Source organism: Chaetodon trifascialis, chromosome 10, assembly GCF_039877785.1.
Source record: "Chaetodon trifascialis isolate fChaTrf1 chromosome 10, fChaTrf1.hap1, whole genome shotgun sequence".
Lineage (NCBI taxonomy): Eukaryota > Metazoa > Chordata > Actinopteri > Chaetodontiformes > Chaetodontidae > Chaetodon > Chaetodon trifascialis.
This window is the reverse complement of record NC_092065.1, coordinates 25,593,110-25,615,758: the sequence shown is the minus strand read 5'-3', so window position 1 is coordinate 25,615,758 and position 22,649 is coordinate 25,593,110. Positions and strand designations below refer to the sequence as shown.

The following is a 22,649-nucleotide window of genomic DNA, read 5'->3' as shown; positions in this document are numbered from 1 at the left end:
AGCCAAAGCAGCTATGTGCTGTATATGTACAAGTCATTATAGAGTAACTCGACAGACTTGCTACACACAGTGTTTACAGACCCTCTCTACTGTCTCCATCTTTATTGCATCACTTTCCTCTTCATGCAGCCAGTGCTGGTGTAATCCAGAAGCACAGCAGATGGCTCCAAGTGATAGTCAGGTAATAGCAGTCCTGTGCATTCACATCTATCCCGCTATATAACCATCCAATGCAGTTAAGATTGATTGAGCCTTGGCTCCTGCCAGAGGATGAAGCTGATAAAACAGGGCAATGAGACTTCAGTGAGGCCGCCCACATGATGTCACCGTATGATTAAGCACAAGAGACATCAGTTGTCAGACCTAAACCCAACCCCACCGTCCCATTACAGAATGCTAGATGTTTATCATCTAAGTTTATTGATGCTGATGCTGCGTTGTGTTCCGACTCATGAAGGCTTATTGGTTACAAGATCCTCATTTGCAAGTTGAATTACGGTATCTGATGAAGACAGTGAGGACTGAGAGGGTCAGCTTGACTCTGATGTCACATAAAACCTGTAATATGATTGTGGTGCGTTTGAGAGACCTTGGTTTGCCAGAGGGATGAGAACATAATTCACTGAGATCTGTTCAAGATAACCAATTTAGTCATCGTTTTTAACACCCTAATTTGCTGCCAGTTAGTGTGTCTGTGTGCAAACCAGTGTGTGTTTGTGCGCACGCCCACTGAGTCATCTCTAACAGTGTGGCTTTCAAGGTGTGAAGTGGAACAGAGTATAGGTAATGAAGGAGATGGGACTGTGTAATTATTCTGCAGAGGAAGGATTACTGGTTTACTTTACTATTAATGGTTCACCTTGAAGTGCAAATATCAAGGGGATAAAACCCACACTTCTCTGCCCCTCATTACCTTCAGCTGGACTAAAGACATTTGGTACCAAGCCACCATTATTAAAGTAGACTTTGCATATTTTTCAGTAGCACTTTTATTTAGATAGTTTGCCCTGTGGCACAGTTCCATCCAGTATTAAGGAGAAGCATGAAAACAGGTCGATGTTTATGAGCCATGCTATGAATCGCTACTGTTTGATGCTTAGGAGAACTTTAAGTATGTGGGTCATGTCTGAATCACAAGGTTTCTTTGCAAGAAAACACAGAAAACGTCAGTGGGTTTAATCATTTCGGGAAAGAATCTGCGTTATATATTCAGGTATTTCATAAAAAAATGCTGTTGCCTGCTCCCATATTGTTCAAAAACCCAAACAAAAGCAGAGTCACATCATCAACGACGCTGATTTTTTGTGTCATTTTAGAATTATGGTACATTATTACCAGTTCTCCACTGCTCATTTAAAAAGAATAACACCCCACCATTTAAAGTAAACCACTTCAAATTTCCTTCACACACACACACACACACACACACACACACACACACACACACACACACACACACACACACACACACACACACATTAAATCATCAGTCCTACATTTTAGAGTGTGTCAGACTATGAGACACATCCATCTGTGTCACAAACACACCATCTATAAGAATGAGTCAAACTTAGAGCCTAAACAAATGAAGGTGTGTGTGCGTGTGTGTGTACGTGTGTGTGGAATGCATGGAAGCATATCCGTGTGTAGATTCTTGCATTTGTGAGTTGTGTTGTGTGTCCTGCTGGATCTGTGTGAGTGTATCTCATCACTGACGGGAGACAGAGATCGAGGGTTGAGGGTATGTCAAGGATTGCCTCCTGTTTCAGCGCAGCTGCAGAAGCAGGATTTCCATTTTTGTCCCCATTACCAAATAAAATGCCTCATGCTGTTAGAGCTGGTGTGAGGGAAAAAACACATTAATAGGAAAGGCTAACTTTTTAAGTGGCTGTCTGGGCAGCAATCGCTTGCACTTTTCACACACCTGCTGCCATGATTGTTCTCATTTCAGAACCCTAAACACAACACGTGCTATAATACAGAATGAGTATGTAGACAACAAGCTAGTCTCACTTTAATAAACCTGCATTCAAGTGATTATTTTAAGTTCTCAGGAAATTTAAACCATGCATCTATAAACTTTAGATTGCATACTTTTTAAAGAAGTCTGAGGGTTTTCCGATTCCAAATGATTCATTAGTTCATTTCTGAGATTTATTTTAGATGCTGAATTGAACAAAATCTGTTTAATCATTGATCTCCAGAATAATAAAGCAACTCCTGCTGCGTTTTCTATAACTGCATTTTATTCCTGTAAAAGTGTTTTATTTATGACAGCTGCATTTGGCTTCTCCCTCGTATTGTACATGCATCAGATTGTACGTATCTGAGTTCACACTCAACCCCGTCTGTCCACTGTCCCCTCAGGAACCACAGTGATGACGATGATGGCGTTTGATGCAGACGACCCCGCCACGGATAACGCCGCACTGCGCTACAACATCGTCCGGCAGTCGCCAGACAATCCTTCCTCGAACATGTTCTACATCGACGCAGAAAGAGGCGACATCGTCACCGCCATCTCCCCTGTGTTACTTGACAGAGAGGTAGGTTGAGAGCGTGTGTGGTTGAAGTGGAGTGTGAGCTGTTGCTGGACACAGGTATTACACTTCACGTCACTAATGCTGCCAGTGACCAGAGTGAAGAAAGTGTGTATATATAGTATAGGTGTGTGTGCATGCATGCGTGCATGTGTGTGTGTGCCATATCCAACCAACACGAGTTTGCGTGTGTCTTTGTGAGAATGAGCACTGGTGCATCCCAATGAGCAGGCGCAGAAGCCAGTTTCTCTCCATTTCCCTGTCTAACCGGAGCGAGACAACAGGATGATTGCTTTTTCAGCAGGGTGACGAATGCCAGAACATCGATTGGGTTCGCTGGTGGAAGAGGAATATTAGCTGTTGTCAGACACTTAGCGCATAGTTTAATTGAGGTGATACACACTCATCCGCCGGCTCTGGTGGTGTCCAACAAGCCTGGCTGAAAACCTCCCATCCGGAACTGCTGGAACCATGGCAGCTAACTGCCCTGATGAGCCGCTCCCTGAGCTACAGTAAACTGTTTAATGGAGGCATAATTGATTAAAAGTGCGGTGGAATGAGATGTAATCAATGCAATGAGCACTGTTAGTGATGTTTTTTTCTGAGGCGATTGAGAGATTGAATGATTCAACAGATGTATGTTTGTGTGCAGTTTCGCATCGGTGGTAGAGAAGTCAGACTTTGGAAGCATTTTCCTTCCAGGATGTTTTAAAAGATAACACAATGGAGAGAAAAAAACCCAGCACGATTCCTCTGCCTGCCTGCAGTCAAGATTTATTACAACCCCTAACAGGCTAGTGTTCGAATAGTAGAGTTTATTTAGTATAACATCTTTCAAAGAGCAAGGTCACAACGTGCTTCATAAAAAAAAAAAAAAAAAACAAACAGCAGAAAGAAACAAACAATAAAACATAAGCAACAAAAACACAAAATTACAAACGCTAAGCATAAGGCAAGACCAAGGCCAGTTTGAATAAATGAGTCTTTAGCTGCTTTTTAAAGACACGATCACCTTTAGTTTTCAGTCAGGCATGAGGGACAGCGAGTAAGATGGTCAGGATATCTAAGTGACCTTCTGGTGATATAAGGATGGAGCAGGTCAGAGATGAACACAGGGCTGCATATGAGAGAACAAGAACCTTAAAGTGAATCCTGAACTTGATGGCAAGCCAGTGTAAGGAAGATATGGGAAGATGGGGGTGATTTGAAAGCTCAGATGTAATACAACACACCTGACAGTCACGTTTCATTGATCGTGATTTGATATCTCGATAGAAATACGTAGCTTGATCAAATATAACACCAAGATGTGCAAGATTTGACTGTACAACTGAACAAAGCGACAAATACTCTGAGCAACGCTGGAAGCAATGCTGTCTGAAGCAATGATAAGGACCTCAGTCACATCTGCATTTAGCTGTAAAAAGTGATTGGCCGCCCAGTCCTTAATGGCATTCAGACAATCATGCAAAACAGTTGGTTTGTCAGTCTCGTCAGGCTAGAAAGAAACATACAGTTGGATATCAGCAGTGTAACAGTAAAGAGAGACACTTTTAAATGCACTAATAACATGTCCTAGGGGAAGCAAATACAAAGCAACTAATTTAGAACCCTGGGGCACACCACAGGGAGGGGACATGTAGGGACATAGACAAACTTCTACCTGAGACAGTCAATCAATTTATCCATCAAATCACAACAAAACTTGTCTCCCCATATAGAACAAGTCTACACCATAGTTAAATGTACAGCGACCCAACAATTCCAACAATTCCCCATGGGCAAGCGCTTGGCGATGACGAGGGAAAACTTAACAGGCGGAAATCTTGAATAGAACCAGGCTCTGGGTGGGTGGCCATCTGCCTCAACTGGTTGGATTTAGAGAGAGAGAGAGAGAGAGAGAGAGAGAGAGAGAGAGAGCAATATGTGCAGCAATGACAACAATGGATGGAGAGAGCATCATTTACCGGTGTATCATGGGAAATCCCTTGGCAGTCTGAGACTATAGCAGCATAAGTAGGGGCTGACCCAGGCTTGCCTTGGACATAAGTTGTAGTTGTTGAAGTTGTATGATAGATTTTACAGGGAGCCAGTGCAGAGAGGGTAGTATGGGAAAAAGATGAAGTCTGTTCCTAGTTTTTTTGTCAGAATACATGCTGCAGTGTTCTAAATCAGCTACAGAGTGGCAGTTTATCAGGGCAGCCTGATACTGCAGTCTGGAAGTAACAAATGACTAGTTTTTCTGCATCATTTTGACACAAGATGTCCCTGATTTTTACATCACATAGGTGAAAAAAGGCAGTCCTTGAAACTTGTTTTACATGGGAGTTAAAGGACATCCTGATCAAGGATAACTCCCAGATTCCTTATGGTGGTCCTGGAGGCCAGGGCAATGCCATCCAAAGTAGCTACATCATACACTGCATCATCAAAGGTGTTAAGGGCCAAGTAAATGGTAAATGGACTGTATTTATATAGTGCTTTTCTAGTCTGACGGCCACTCAAAGCGCTTTTACAACACAAGTCTGTATTCACCCATTCGCACACACATATTCGTATGGCGGCTTAGCTAGCTGTTCATTACAAGTGTTATCCATTCACATACACATACACAACAGAGCACGTTCATGGCTCCACTTTCCACAGCTGCGGTGTGCCATGGATGGATCGTGCACTGTGGATGGACTGTCACAGCTGGGGACCATTTCATCAAGGCGGTGGCAGAATCACACTGGAGTCAGGTGTGATTATTTCACTTACACTACTTATTTAATGAGCGTCTTAAGGTGGTAGTCACACAAGGTTTTATCCTGACACGTTACTTTCACTTCATTGTCAGTAGGAGCTCTCTGGACAAGGCTGTACACCTGTCCCTGTCAGATTTCCATCTGTTTTCATGCAGATATGGATATATTTGTTTTCATTTGTTCAACCTGTGAAGTTTGTTGAAACCTGCATGGAAAGGAAACTCAACCAAATTGTGAAGTCAGTGATGCTCCTGTGTTTAAGATTATATGCAGTGAAGTGATGTCACAGTCTATGAAATGGCTCTTTTTTCAAATACCACCAAAGCCAAGGATTCGCAATCCAACATGTTAATTTTTTTTCCCACCAAACTAATTAAGCAGACTAATTCATGTCTGTGCGACCAGCCCTCTGTGGTATTCACGTTTGCAGATGTAACCACCTAAAAGCTGCATAAGCCTGGAGCAGCATGTATGATTGTTTTTATATTTACATGTATCTATCCTCCTCCACCCCCACATGGATACCATTTATTAGTGTGCAAGGTTTTTCAAAAACATCCTTAGGGGTTTTAGCAGTAGTCCAACCACAGTGCAGCATCTCTTTTAAAAAACAGAACAAAAGAAAAGTGAGTCTTCTTCAAAAGCACAGTCAGTCAGCAGAGCCAGATGGGAGTGCATAAGGCATAAGTTTTAAACTGTCCTCCTCAAGGTCTGAAGAGATTTAAACCCAGCCACTTCAGCACATTCTCATAAATATGGCTCTGGCATGACACCCATCGCTTCCATCCACCATCCAGACTACAGTTTTTGAGGACAGCGAGTCCAGCAGATGTGTGCACCATATTTATGGCAGAGTAAGAAAGACAGAGGTTCACCCACCAAAAGAAAGAAAAATCGAGATGGCCAAATTTTGTCTCTCCATTCCCCAAATTCCACAGACATAATTTAGGTGGAGCTCTAAGTGTATTTGGATAGACGCCTCACCTACCCCAGGGAAGCAGAAAGTAATCCGAAGAAAATTGGACAATCAATTTTGTGACATTGAAATCAGTTTGATTTTCTCTCTAGTGCTTTCTCTGAGGCGTAAAATCCTGTCTTGATATGCACATTTATTCCACCGCTCTGTGTTTTTCTCCTCACTTTGCTTTCGACACATCTCCCGTCACTGTCTTATATTATTCTGACACACAACGCTGTTGGATCAATGGCAGGCTGTAATTTTTGACAGCTAATATTGCTGGGGGTATGAGGCCATTTTCATAAGTCTGAATAGACAGTGTTCATATCTCTCGCTGGATACATGTTGAAATCTCTCTTAATCGTAATCTCTGTTCAAAGAAATCAATTTGCTCTACAACAACGTCAATCTTAGCCTGTTTTTTTAAGATTGGAAAATGTCAATGTATGGGCTGAAGGTGTGCTGTGTGGTTTCTCGTACTGCACGCACCGGAATTTAAATCTGATTAGGTCTAAAAGAGCAAATTTAACCAGTAATCAGAAACAAAAGGGTTAAAATCTATCACCAGTATCAGAAGTGTGCTTCACCCTCTATGGCGGATGTGAAGGCAAGCGTATGGCAGCTTGAGAGAGGCAGCATGAGAGGTGTTATGTTGTCTTTCAGACAGATGGAAGGGAATTATGTTTCGCTCCTGTGTGTGAACTCACATCTTAAATTCACAAATCAGCTTTTCAGAGAAAAGAAATGATCACAGATGTTAGACAGTGAGGAACTTCCATCGCAGAGGCTGAAGACATCGTCTTTCTGATCCTGCATAATACAGAAAAACTTAATCCCAATATCTCAGATGGCTGATTTATCAGTCAAATCCTAGTTTACTCAGTCAACTGTGCTTTCATGCACCACCTCCCATTGTCGCGTCCTGACTGCAGTACATGCTTTTCAGAGGCTTGTGAACTGAGAGGGGCAGAGATGTGAATCAGAAAAGTGAGCAGAGCTGAGGAGATGGAGGCTGGTAGGCAGGCAGGGCACAGTAAGTTTCCTGCTTGTCTACTACGTTCACTTAATGTGATTCATTGGCAATAAGCTACAGTGTGCTGTATACAGTGGCTTGTAATGAGGATGAATCTTCAAATGAACACATGTATACAGAGCATGAGCTATGGTCCTTTCATTCATATATTCAGATTCATACTATCCTTTGACACATGGTGAATACCAATTCAACAGCACACACACACACAACGCAGGGACAAGGTGGGGGCATGTTAATAACACACTGAATAAGAAAAAAGAAGGTGGAGCGCTGAGATTATTGGCTTGAACTCCACGCAGGATATATTCAGAGTTATAAACTGAAAGGTCAAATCTGGCAATCTGATTGGCTGTTAACTGTGATATAATGAGCGTATACCACAGCTACTATTCTAAAACGCCTTATCACAGCATATCACTCCGCTTCAGGGAAGCAACAATGTTTCCATGACAACAACCATGTGATGTGATATGTGATAAGTAATTAGGAGTCACATGTTTACGTTACGGGGCTGATTGTCAGAGAAGCAACAATGTATCCATGACAACAGTTACAGTAGGTAGCAAAAAGTTGCTGCGGTGTTTTGACGTTAACAAATAGACTAAATGAGTTGAATTCACATGTTCAAGGTTAACTTTCACCTCCAGATAGGGTTAACAACAGTAGAGTTGATTGAGCAGTGACTTTCTCCCGAAAAAAAGGCGAGGAATAGACGACATGCAGAGCTAACGTACGGAGAGGTGGGACTATTTTTTTCACAGCGGGGCTATTTTATTAGATAATATGTATTTCTGTTTAATTAAAAACTACATGAAAATTATTGTGTGTTCCTCTTTCATATTGCCATTATTGGTAACCGTTTTATAAAAGCAATACATCACGACAGGCTGTGATATACGCTCATTATACCACAGCTAAGGGGCGTTCTTCAGCCCGACGCGTAGCCGTAATTATTCTACAGGGATAAGGTGATCGTGATCTATTTCAGTCTATGCAGTGTCCATGTGCAGGCAGGCTGTAACCAGAGAGGACAGACTGCTAATGGCAGCATGACTTCCTGGCTCTCTAATGCTCTCTGGCCAATCTGGAAGCTGTCACTGCTAAGGATAGCCAATCGATGGAGTCGGCCGACCCCTCCATCCCCTTCTATGTTCGACAAAGGTGAATTACATGGAGATAAAATGGATGTGTGTGTGTGTGTTTGTGTGTGTGTGTGTGTGTGTGTGTGTGTGTGTGTGTGTGTGTGTGTGTGTGTGTGTGTGTGTGTGTGTGTGTGTGTGTAATTGTGATGTTTATATTCAGGTAAATAAACTGCATGTCGCTTTTTTTTTTTTTTTTTGAGGTTTGTTTTTTCACCCCCCTCATCTTTGAAGATGTGTTATAAATGCTTGTTAAATCCTTTTTTTATGTTAGACAGAAAGCATTTCTTAACAACCAATACAGTCCAACAACATACTTTGTTTTTGTTTTTTATCTGAAGGTGACTTTCAGATGGAAAAGCAGTGCTTAACAGTCACTATTGGAAAAAGATTTTCATCTGAATACGTCAGTCCAACAAAAGCACCATTCTCCACTCTAAGTCGGTTGAATGGTGTTCAGCCCGTTGCACTGTATAGTACATTAAAATTACCTGTTGTCAGGAACGCTCCCTACAATCATACATGTCGAGGCACACGCATCATCTGTCAGCAAATGATCTATGTGCGCTTACTTTCCTGTTGCCTGAACTGTGATTGTATCAGCTGAGAGTGACAGGTAGATAGATGAATGTACATATTTATCCCTGATCTGCAGTATGGTCTGCAGTGGTGGCTGGAAGTAAAGTGACCCGGTGTTTGTTTGGCGTGACCTTGGCAGGATGCTTCCTGACAGTGTGCCTGATAAAAAAAGCGTATGCTGTCTAATGGCTTATTTGGCTCAGTGGCAAGAGTGACTACATGCCTGTGCACTGTGATGAATGACAACTGAGGCTTTAGCAGTTTCCACTCTTCAGGAGAACTGCATTCATTTTCTCCACTTTTGGGTTGTGACCCCCCCACCCCATTATTTTCATTTGGTGTTATTTTCTCTTTTCGTCTCCCTGCCCCACCGTCTACCTCCTTTTTGTTTTTGTGTCTATCTGCCTCGCTTCCCCTTCGCTGTCAACACTTCACTGTGGACATCCAATTACTCGCAGGTCATAGCATAGTAATTCCATTCAGAGCAGCGCCGTTCAGTGCGGGCCCTCAAACAGCCATTCAAATTACATCCTCGGCTGCCTTCAGAGTTACCGCTCTGCAAAATGTTGTTTTCAAACATTTCTGGGGCCACCACCTAATCTGATCCCCCAAACATAATTGAATGTCAGTCGTCACATAAAGATGCTTTCCTCTCTTCAATTAGCGTCTTGTTTCCTCGTGTCACAGCAACGAGACAAAGCAGACAGAGAAATATTTACTCCTCCCAGGTAGAGGCAGGAGAGAGTTATTATATTATGTCATTTATATGCAAATAATACAGCGCAGGAAACACATTGATAACATTTCATTACAGCAGATCTGATGTGCACTTCACTTTATAAACTCTCTTTCATTCCCCCATAATGACCTGGAGATTGGAATGGTGCAAGTAGATGAGCTGGGTGGAGAGAGATGTAGGCAAGGATGGACAGAGTTATACGGGTGGATAAGGAGAGAAGAGGCATGGAAGCCCAGACCCAGAGTCAGTGTGAAGAGGTGCAGTACAGCCTGCGAGATGGCTGACAAGCAGAACAAATGATCAGAGAGCGAGTGAAGTGCCGGCTCGATATCTGCTAAGAGATGCAGCTTAATGGAGAAGTGAGAGTGGGAAAGGTCCATGAGTGCAGAGACAGTGGCAGGGTGAAGAACAATTTTTAGCAACAGCATAGTGATTTTATTCAAGGCAACAACAAAGAAGCCAAAGCACTTTGTATTCACCGCCCAGTGAGATGTTTTCTCAACCATATCTGCAGCCACAAGCTTCAGAGTTGTATGGAGGTAATTTAAAGATACAGAAGTGTATATCTGCAAAACTGGGAGAATCAAGACCTGCAGTATATAAATGAACTACAGCCAGTGTAGACTACAAGTACTGTGAAATATATTCATAGGTCTTTTTACCCTTCAAAAATAGTCAATACAGAATATTTTTTCTACACACTGTTGCGTCCCGTAAATGTATCATGCTTTGATCCTCATATGTATGCAGAGAAAGGAGGGTGTTGACTGGCTTTCACTTCCTAACTTTTGTTAAAGATTAACACAATGATCTTCACTGTGATTTGTGTTTCTGTTTTAATTAGATGCACCAGTTTGCCTGTGTTTCCAGTTGCCTCAATATCTGAAAGATTTCTCACTGGCAGCTAAAATTAATTCAGATATGGACTATATTAACAATGCAGATCATCTCCAAGACTGAAAAGTTCAAAATAATAAATTATGCAAAGAAAATGTGACTTTTATTGTGAAATCACAGCATATTACTGATTGGTGATTACAATATGAAATGACAGATGAATGTGGATTCTTAAAGATCCCCTCCAGACATGTTTGAAAACATGTAAAGGTACTTTGTTCAGTACATTTTTGCTCCACAGAAAGAATATTTTCTCATTGAAAATTACACATTACATTTACTCATTGTCTCTCATAGAATATAAACAGTGTGTTGAAGTTTCCACATCACACTTATCGAAATAACACATTGGACCGTGATTTCTCTCCAATCTGTGTGATGTCACAATGTTCGAATGTGCAGCATTTAGCTGACATTTATTAAGCTTTAAGCACAGAGAAATGATCCTCTTTCACAGGATGGATGTCAAAAGAGTTTTAATATCAGACTCTGCACGTACATCATTCTGCACAATAAAGATCAAACATCCAAGTGAAGTAACAAGAAGCAAAGCTTACTTTTCACATGTATTTTAAGTTCATGCAACGTTCTAACACATATGGATATTTAACTATGTATTTGCTTCATTTTCTTTCCTTCTGTATGTCACGTCAGAAGTGGGCTGAGCACCTTAGTGTATGGAATAACCATTCATTCATTCAGTCATATGATGAAAATAACAGTCAGTGCACTGTGGCATAGCCATGACCCATTTTTTTCAATAGCATTTAAAACAACATCCGTTCAAGTAAATATTTCTCACAAGCAGCACTGTCTTTGACAATGGCTTTTTTTTTCTGTCGAGGCTCGTGAGGCTGCTGTGGAGGTGACATTTGCTACAGCAAAGCAACTAGTTGAGGTTGAGTTGTCATGAGCTGCACCCACAGCTGGACTCATCTGGCTGTTTTAGTCGCTAAAGATCAGCGTTTTGCTGCAGGGAGACAACACCAAATCCGATCAAATAACACATGCCCACACATATTAGATGATGGCTTTAACCCAGAAAAGAAGTCCCGAGAAGAAAGTGAAACTCTTGAGTACATTACCAGGAGATCCCACCATAAAGAGTGCTACTGCAGTGTCTCCTTATGTGATGGCCAGTGGCCAGAGTTCTGGCAGCTGTAATCAATACACTGTAGTTGGTGTGAACCCAACCACCTCACGCTCGCTTGTTCTTCCCCGAAATGAACAAGGTGGAGACCGTTCACAGGCATTGATGAAATACAGCACCCTCCTTTCCCCCTCCATCTCATTCCTTCCTCCCCTCAGCATCCTCCTCCTCCTCCTCCTCCCTCCTCTATCATGCTTCTGTCCAGTTGCATTAGTGAGGAAATGAGATTCCCCCTAATTAATTAGATCTCTGAGTGCTAAAGATGAAGATTACATCCCAATGAAGGTTAGAGGTGTCAATCACAGGGTTTTTTTTTTTTTTTTTAGACTGAGCATTCCTCAAGATAAATTGAGCCCCCTGGGCATTGTGGGTAAAAGTGTGTGTTGTTAATCTTATTCCCCCCCCCCCCAAACATTGCTTTAATTGAGTCTCACCCACAGTAGTCAATGAAAGTCTGGGACCAGAGAGAACAACAAGGTAGAGAATTATATTCTCTAGAAGAGCAGAAAAGAGATGCTCTGTCAGAGGAGATGAGTGAGGGGAAAATGGAAATGAGAGGGATGAAGGTGAAAAATGTGATTGTTAAGACGCTAAGAGGATGAAATAATGGAAGTGAATGAAACAAGACAAATTTAATAGAGGTAAAAACAAAGACAGAAAAGGGAGTCACTCAGAGACAAATGATTCCAAACTAGAATAATGTGATTACTATTTGAAAATGTAATGATTGACTTATGAATTATGAACGCCTTTGAGCGCCGTTTAATATTTGCTAACTGGGGCCCGTAAGAGAGTAATTATAACAAATGCTTGAGAGGTTTGGTCAACTTTTTTAGGTCAAAAGTCCACATCATTTTTCCTTCCCAGCCAGTCTTAATAACACAGGTTAATCTAAATAATTCCTCAGAACGTTCAGTATTTACCCAAATGTGGCTTCCTACTTGTTTATTGGAGATACATTTTTGTGGTTAAAGGAAAAAGGTAAAATAATGTTTTTTATATAAGCAAATAAAATGACACCTAGGTCATAGCTTCCCTTGTGGTTTGCAAGAGCGCGATGACTTTCTGCTGTGTACATTCAGTAACCTGCTTAGCATCCCTGAGTGCTGTAATGACTTTTCCAACATCCATTATTTATATCCATGTGGCACCGGAGTAGAGACACTGCAGCAGCACAATCTGTTCAAAGTCTAAAGCTTGAGAAGCTGCAACCCAAGTCCCTTAAAAATTACATTTATCACTGCCTGCATTACGTTCAGTCAACATGTGTCTGAGTGAAACACTATGTTTTGAGCACCGCTCTGGAGTGGCAGGTAGGTGGATGGGCGTGTAGCTGGCACACAACAAATGAGCTTTGGTTAAGTTTAGGGAGAGATTGTGATTGCTGCTGACTTTTCTGTACTAAACTAGACCGTGATCTTTTCCTAACATCACCCAAGAGCTGCCATACATAGCCTGAAAAAAGCTAAAAAATGCATAGACTCGACGAGTGGACCCTGCATTGCAAGATTGGCTATTATGGCCGAACGCAAATGACAAACGTTGTCAGTAAACATACGTCCAGTATATAATCAACAGCATTTTCTCATTATGTTAATACAAAACATAATTCAGTGAGCGTTACGTTTCCTGTAAAACTTATTTTCCGTTGCAAATTAATTATATATGAACGTAATTTCTGGGAGACAGAGTTCAAAGCTGATGAATGATGGAAATGTTTTGACTGTCAACACAACTGCCTCTCATCAAGCTGTGATTAAAGAATGAGGTCTGACAAAATTCATTGCAATTATAAGGTTCTGCGCCAAAGAATACACAGAAATAGTAACAGCGTCTCCTGGGCGATCTCTTTTACACACAGTGTGAGTTCATTCATTATGAGGGGTACTGTAGTACAAAGCAACTTTGAGAAGTCTGAGAAAATAACCTAGACAATGTCAAGAGGGTTATTTTTCTGGTTCAGCTTGAACTCAACACAATTACATCAGCAAGCCTACATTACAAACTGGGGGTGTGGAGGGGGCTCTACTAGGTGGGGTGGATGGATACTAGGGAATAAAATCTTATTGTATATAGTGTAAATAGCTGGTGTGCACTCTTCACCTTATTTCCCTGTGCTATTTTCCAAGCTTACTGCTTCACAACCTTTTGGTTTTGCTAACCAAAAGGTTGTGTATCATCATGAGGCCCTTTGGTTTCACGTGGGGACTGGCCCTTTCTGCCACTGCACAGGGTACTGAGAGTCTGGTGTGAATAATGCTCATAAGAACATGAGTTCATTATGCCAAGTGTGAAAAGAAACCGTGAAATGTACAAAGATAGGAAGTGTTCATAATAATAATTCATAATGTAATAATTCATAATAGTGTGTGTTTGGTGCGGGAAAAAAAAAAAAAAAGGTGTTAGCCTCATGCTCATGTAGCCTAAAACAAAGCTCAAGTGGCAATAGATGCAAAATATTAGTGGCGTTCAAACATGGCTCACTGAAATTGCTATGCACAGAGGAAAAAAACAAAAAAAAACACAAGACCTTTTTAAAATTCAGAAGTAATCTACAAGACTGGAGAGTACTGACTTTTCCCGTGTCCTAAGGAGGTATTGAAAGGGCAGCGGAGAGGAGGAGGGAGGAAAGGACGGGAAGGCGAGACCGGAGAATAGAGAGATGAAGGAGAGTGACAAGCAGAGTGAGGCATGCAGGTGGAGGGCGGAATAATTAGCGCGAGGCAACTGCTCGCTGCTAGGAGGGAAACGTCTATGCTAAGTGGAAGTGAGGGCTTCAGTAATGTCAGTGAGGTCCTGGTGACACTGCACCGTCATTAGGCTTAGAGAGAGCTCCGACACTCTCAACTCCCTCTTGATGGCTTTCTCTCCCTTATGACTTCCTTCTCCCCTCCCCTCACTCCTTCTTGTCCATCCCCTATTTTTTCCTATCCTCATTGACCTGAGGTTAAAGAGTATTTGTCAACAGCTCTTTGCCTTCAGTGAACTACTACCCCCCCCCCCCCCCCCCCCCCCCCCCCCACACACACACACACACACACACACCCTGCAATAGTCCTTCAGGTGAGAATTAATTTCACCCTGTCTCCATGAGAAAGTGCATTGATTGGAAAAGTTTGTTGTTGTGTGCTCAGTACTTTTTTATTGTTCCCTTTCTCATGTCACTTTCTCTTTGGCTGTTGAAATTCAGCTTGCTTCAGTGCCTCTGCTAAAGCAGACACAATGCTTCTGTGGCCCATCTCGCTTTAGGTGACCATCTTTAACGGGCGCGGTGCATAAATCCTCCAAATGGTCATCTGCACCCCCTCCTGCAGCAGAGACATGGATCAGCTGCCTGCAGCTCGGATTTGTGCTGATAATTTCATTCTGCTTTAAAAGAGGAAATGAGAAGAGGAAGCTGCCGTTGACACAAATTGCGGCATATGTGCAGAGGTCATATAGTAACTCCCCTTGTGGAGTCCAGCAGTGGGATTCTGTAAATTGGCTTTTATTTTGTTAAGCCCAGTGCCCACTGACTGTCAAATAGGAAGTAAAATGATCTGTCTTGCCACTTTCTCTTTAATCTATTTGCAGCCAGTCTGAATCAGACTTGAATGCATGCAGCCGAGCATCGTCTTCCTACTGTGCACTGTGTCTCTCTCTGGTTTCAGAAGCACTATTCTCCCCGGACATAAACACAAAGCAATAATTGGTTTATTTTTCTATCTTAAATGTCTGTTTGCAATTTTTTCAGCAGAATCCCACAGGACGCCGAAGCTGACTAGGGAATAAGACCACAATAACAGCGTGCCACATAAATAGATGTGTATATTGAAAAGTCAATAGTGACTGTCAGCTACGGTGGTGTGGTTTTTATTTTGGGCTTCTCTTTGTTGTGTGAGGCGATGTCTGGACTGATGCCACTGTAATAGTCTTTGTTTCACATACAGCTAAGGAAATGTTCACACCTGTTGTTCGGCATATGGAAGTGTGCAGAGAATCAAACTCTTTTTGAGTCTCATTTGCATTCACATCAGGCCTGTACTGATACTATTCAGCCTAATTAAATTCCTCCGCGGTTTGCTCCTATGTTGTTAAGTAATGAATTGCAATTACAGGGAAAGTTCAACATTTGGGAAATACACTTAATACACTGGCAAGACTTTGATGGCAAGATCAATACCCTTCTCATGTCTGTACAGTAAATACTGCATATAAGCTAAGAGCCAGCAGTCAGCTTAGCTAAGAATAAAGACCAGAAATAGGGGGGAAACAGCAAGTCAAGCTCTCATTCATTTAGCTCACAAAAGCCTAAGTATAACAACAACATAGCCAGGAACAGTAACTTCCTGGAGTCTCCGCTGGTTTCTTTGCATCAGGCTCCAGGCCAAGAAATAGTTCAGAACTCAAAGCTGAATTATTGTTTTTACACTTTTTCTCTTTTTATTTTTATTCTTATTTTTTCCCCACAGGTTAAGAATACAAGATACAATGTTTTAATTAGTGGGCTTCGGAGGTGTTGGTTGGCAGATTTTGTTAACCTTTGGACAGAGCCAGGCTAACTGAGGCATTTTGAATACTGTGAATATAATGGGATTCCTTCAAAGGGCAAGTGAGGCCAGTGGCACGGAGCAAGAGAGACTTCCTCGTTTCTCTGAAAACTGGAGATACAGTATCCCGTGGCTCTGCAAGCTTGTGGAGGTACAGAGCAACTGCCTGTGAGACATTCTCCACAGAAACTTCCTCAGAAGTTTGCTCAGTGGAATGGAGTCAATATTTGACTTTTTTTTCCCAGTACAAACCTGGGGACGGAGGTTTGTATGGAAGCCATCGTCCAGCTGTCAGAGAGCAGCTCTGGGTTCTGGCAGTGACCTGCATGAATGAAAGTATGCCTGATAAGTCCTCTGGCCTCTGGGCCACAAAGATAAGAGCAGCGCCCTGACAGAAAGAGAAAAACAGAATGCAAGTCACTTACAAACTCACCATGTACAAGATGATGGTCTGCCAAAATGTGCACACACGCACACACACACAGAGTCACATGATATAATCATCTCTGATCTCTGTAGCCACCTTTTTGAGAGATATGACTTTCTGTGTCATCACTGATCATGGCACTTAAATTGCAAGAGAGAAGTAAGTGAGTGTGTGATAACATGAAGGAAAAAAGCACAATCTGACCAATTAATTTTCTAAATGGGGTTCTGTACTGTAAAAGAGAGACATACACAGACACATACACAGACATGCACCTCCTGCATACCCTGTCAACACTTGAAAATAAGGGAAATTTTCCAACGTCCCTCCCCGGGCCCTATCACTGTCCACATCCCCCCTTACATTTAGACAAGAGTACACACAATGAATCCTAAAATCACAAGTATATTTTTCAGAAAGGTTAAAAATACAGGAGTATCTCGGGAAAATGGTTGACAGCTCTGCCCCTGTTAAGGCCTGGTCATTTCAGAACGTGGCACAGCAAAATTCATTTCTGAGCCTCCGCAACAGATTTACCTGTAGAGGCTGCATGATCACAGGGCTTGTAGGTGAGTTAATGTTGCTGGCGAGCTAGCCATCAACATGGTAGCCAGGAACATGTTTGTGATAGCCAATCACAAAAAACATTTCTATTTCTTTGTGCCATACCTGATTGACATAACCACACAAACCTCCCTAACCTTAGGAAAAGAAAAAATGTATAAATCATTCATTCCTGTATCATGTGACCACGTGAAGAATGCCTGTTGTTGTGTTACTGTCTCCATCTCGCTCTATGAAAACTACACCACAAAGAAAATTAATGTCTTCATTTCCTCATGTCATTTACTGCGCAGGCCGTTATTGCCACAAAGGCATTCATTTTTCTACCTGTGTGGGAAATGACATACATACAGTGAAGCCGTGACAATTCTTTATCTACTAGCTTCCTGTTCTTCAAATTGAGTGTTGTACAATATGGAAAAAGTCCCATTTAATAAAAATGACTCTATTTTTTATTCTAAATTGGTTCTAATACATATATGACTGATCCCGACACAAAGGCTGGTTAGAAAACCGTAAGGATGAGGCAATGAGTGCAACTGTCTCCGTGTAAACTGGTGCAAAAAAAGCCTTCACTTCCCCTTAACTGATTCTAGCAACGACTTCCAACAACCGTGCTGCATCAGTCTGTCTACTGTTTGGTGCACAGAGGACAGACACTGTGATGAAATACATTGCTCTTAGTCACTGATGTTAACATATACATACGAAAGGAAGACGTATAGACACATCTAGCTGGAAATATTATAAATCCCTCATAAGTATCCAGTCTGACATGGAAAGCCATAGTGGCTTCTCTTGCCTTGCACATGCCTGTATGTTTTACTGAAGTGGGAGGAGAGGCTCGAGGGGAGGGTGCCTTCAACGATCAAACAGTGCAGTTTAATTTTGGTGTCGAGGATTATGGAGATTTGAACAGATCCTATTCAAAAGCTTACATATTCTTTGTGGATGATGCATTGCCCAATTTGACTTTGATATAAATTCCTCAAACAGAAAAAAAAAAAAAAAAAAAAAACTTACAACAGTTTTCTTTTGAAGTATTGTAGCTGCTGTGTCAGATATTGTCAGTGAATATGGAGGTGTCTGCGCAGTATCTTCTACGATGCGCTGTGAGAACTTAAGAAGCAGGCCCCACTCCCAAAGCCTAACTAATCGTTATTTACATTAGGGAACACAACTTGTGCCAAGGTCCTGAAGTAAATGCAATAATGTAGACAGATGAGATGACTAGTTTCTTGGGAAATTATCTTGACAAAGAAAATATCCATTGCCAGCAAACTGGTGTTTAATAAACTGCACAATTAGAAGTACAACCTAGAACTTTGGAATCACTGTCTTAGTAAAGGCTGGATACACGGTGTACTCATTAAAAAGTTACTAACTACAACAAATACAATCGACTGGAGTCATTGCACTCAAGATTGTCATTGATCCTTATACAAGTGCGACTATGCCAAACAATTTGGCTACTTCTGTAGACACTCAGTGGTCCAATTCAGCCTACAACACGGTGAGGTGTTGGCTGCAACTCCCACCAATAAAGTTATATAGTTTAGATGTAGATCTCACTAAAGCTGAGTTGAGGTTGGCGATGCAGGATGGCATTGTGTCACCAGCTCTTCAGGCCTAAAATGAGACAGATGAAATGTTCCTAAGGAATAAGGGAAACAATGCATTGTCCAGAGTGTTTTTATGGATTTTGGTACAGCGCTAGATGAGATGGTTAGTGTGAGACGGGGATATAGGCAGCCAATAACAAGGCAGAGAGCATTTGGTGATATAGTGATTGTATTTCAGAAGGAGTTGAAAGAACTGACTGCCATCTTGGCTTCATATGAAGTCTCGTTTTCTAGAGTCACTCTTACACTAAATATCACACAACTCGCTGCTATTCAGGCTTCGACTTTTCTAGTATTGACGGATAAAACAGTATTTCATGGAATTCAAACTCCAGTTCATTTAGGACTTCACTTCCTGTTTGGTGTGGTGGAACTTCATAGCTGCAAGTAAATCAGCAATCCAGGGTTCAAAGTTAACAGAAGATTCTGTAATACTGTCCCTTGTCTAACAAACATGCAGATTCTAGTATAATTACTATGTGATCTAAATCTAAAAACCAAGAAAAGTGAAAGCCTTTGATTCTCCCCTTTCCACAGCCAGTTGATCTGGCCCCCTCTTTTTTACTCTTGGTCATAATCACAGCGCTCCACTTAAAGAGTTAAAATCTGGAGGCTGAAGCTATTCTAGGGCACTGTGATTCTGAATATTGATGAGTCAGATTGCCAGTGGTTGGTGAGAATCAATCCAGTTGAAGAATGGGAGTGTCGGAGCTGCTGTGGCTGTGGCCAAGTTGTTGTGCTGCTTCTCAGTAGGCGAACGTGAGAAGCCTTCCTAAATACCTATCTGCCTGCATCTGTATTCCCTGCCTGGCACCCAGCAGATGCTGATGGACCCTCAGAGTTGGTTAGATTTACATATTAGTGAATCCAAACAGGTGCATGCAAAATAAAGCATGGCAGATCAACAGATTGTTGAATGCAACGTTGTCCTTAGAGGGACAGCTATCAAGGAAATGGGCTACCAACTTGAGCTCTGCACTGTACATCTAATTACAGCATCGAGTAGGTGTGTCCAACAGTAAGCCTGAAACCAGTGTAGGCACCACAGTATTGATTACTGTCCTGCCTGGTGACGTCAATGTGCGTGTGTGTGTGTGTGTGTGTGTGTGTGTGTGTGTGTGTGTGTGTGTGTGTGTGTGTGTGTGTGTGTGTGTGTGTGTGTGTGTGTGTGTGTGTGTGTGTTATTGTACTGTACGGTTTATGTGTCTCCGACAGGTGATGTTGTTGTGTCCCTCACTATGCAAGCCAGGCAGGATTTGTCCTAACTTGACATGTTTGTGTGTGTCTCAAAGAAAGTAGCCGTTTCATTAGACTCTCAGAGGGGGTCCTGGTCCCATACAGCTGGGCCAGCAAAGACTCAGTGCAAACACTAGCATACAAATTGAGCTCCATTTTTATCCTCACTCCGAAGATTTGAAACCGCTAATGTACTCATTGTTTACAGGACGCCCAATGACTGCTCAGCAAGAGTCGAGTGGCCTTCTATTTGGCGAGTTCTCCTCAGAATTAAAAATCTTAGTGTGAGGAATTATTACAATGTAACTCATTTTGTAACTTAAAGCAAGTGTTTTTTCTGTTTTTTACTTACTGGTTTCATTACAAACACCTAACATCTCCCATCAGCTGTCCATATTAATGCTTCAGTTTTTCATACCGTGAACATAAAGTCATTATGCATAGAGCATACCTTTGATTCATGACCTATTTTTACTGTCATCTTAATCTTCTTTTGGATTTACATTCAGGGTAAAGCATGTCAAATGCCACATTTAAAAGTCAGTCAGTGATTGCATAAATTTGTTAAGAGTGTAGTTTTAAGACACGCTTAATCTGCTGTGGACATTATCTGACAGCAGGAAGCACTAAACTGACATAATTCCACATTGACCACTTATTGAGATAATGGCAGCTTATATCGCTGTATTTCATTCATTGGGATAACTTCCTATGTTTTCACTGACTTGCACCATGAATTTGCATGTGTTTATCTGAGAAAATAGAGTGGAATGAGATGCCTGCATTAGTATGCATGAGCCTCATTAAATATGCACTCATCAACTCTACTTTTATTTGGATTCCCTTTGCAGTAGTACAAATCACTGGTAATCAACTGTGGTGACATTTTCCAGCAATTATAAGCAAGCTGTCTCCGTTGCAGCAGGAGCTGGAGACAGATCACTCCATTTGCTCCCAAGTGCCGCTGTGACAACATATCACTCCCATGAGAGATAAGGACATTTCATATGAGAAAAGACAGGACAAATGATATTTATGATGTGAAATTGTTCATTTTTTCCAAAGCATTTGTCAAAAATAGTTGGAATGTCACTGCTAATTTCATAGAAAAATTCTTCAAAAGAGCCGTGACATTGTGTTATTGTTACTAAAATAGCCGAAGAGTTCAGTAGGTGGAATTCAATTAAAAATTTAAATTTAATTAAGTATGAAAAAGTATGAAAACGGGTTAATTAAGTCACTAAAGTAATTATGTAGTTGCAAACAAATGTAATTATTTTTAGTATTTATATTTTTTACATTTACTGTAAGACCTCGTACTTTTTTCCATTCAGCAGAAATGCAAATACTTGCCTGTATTAGTGATCAAAGTTATCAACTTTCCATAAATTAGTGCACAAGATGAAACCTATGTATTAAATAGTTTCTACAAAATTATATTGGGACATTTCTTACTCTTTAAAGGAAGTGTTACCTCAGGGAAGGATGATTCAACACACAGAGGAGGAGGAATAGAGGGAAGAGAAGAAGAAAACAGAGAATACAAGAATATAAAGAAGTTAAGGAGCCAGTCCTGCGGTCAGTGATGAAAAGCTTAGAAATTTCTCAGAGACTGGTGCGCACTCACTGTTCAATGTGTGTGTGCAGTATTTCTAGCATGGTATATGTATACTGCTCTGTATGTGCATACATGCTGTGTATGTTGGCGTGTATTTGCACATTTATGCACTCTTTTATTGTGCTTTTTTTCCGTTGAAATCAACCTCCCGAGAGAGATGTGGTGCAACAGACTTCAGTCAATAGACAGACATAAGCTCTCCGTATGTGGTCCTGCCACTGTATTCCTTCTCTAATGAAAGAGTGCTTCAGTAGTGAGGACAAGAGAAAAAAAAAAAAAAAGTGCTCCCTAGATGCTGGGGTGCACATTAAAAGCTTCTCTCTTTTGTGATGCAACTACAATAATTTTGGAACCAACATTGTTTGCATTTTTTCTATGGTGGTTTGGGAGGCATTTAGAGGAAAGCATAGCCGAGACTGTGTCATATACAATGCAGCTTTATATGGATAATATTGTCTCAGAGTACAGAATGAGATCATATGCACAGGCTCAGGTTTGTTGCTACACAGCTGGTGTGTGTACTGAGATTTCTGGCAGTTTGAACTCACCTCCATGCCAGTACACTTTTTTTATTTTTTTTTTTGGAACAAACTGTGCATACTGCTGAGACAATACAACTGAAGAAAACCACAGAGAAAGCCTCACAAAGTCTGCAGTTGTGGCTGTGTGCTTGGTTGATTTGGTGATATCAAACTGAGGTTTCTCAACATCCTGACAACTTGAATATTAAGATACTCAGTGAATACTCATGTCGCCAATGGAACACAGATGCATTTCGTGATTTTCATGATTTTCCCAGTTTGATATAGTCGAAGTGCAATTTTATTTCTTCATTTTTTTTGTAACTGCGCTCTTTTTGTTCCGATTG

The 22,649-nt window shown here is 41.3% G+C and overlaps 1 protein-coding gene across 1 annotated transcript in view; it reads left to right on the top strand.

The window, feature by feature from the left end:
• Positions 1-22,649, top strand: part of cdh13 (cadherin 13, H-cadherin (heart)) — a 244,259-nt gene that overhangs the window by 122,691 nt on the left and 98,919 nt on the right. Inside the window, exon 8 of the mRNA XM_070971981.1 lies at positions 2,368-2,546. Coding sequence (XP_070828082.1) covers positions 2,368-2,546 — 179 coding nt within the window. The remainder of the gene's footprint in view (positions 1-2,367; positions 2,547-22,649) is intronic.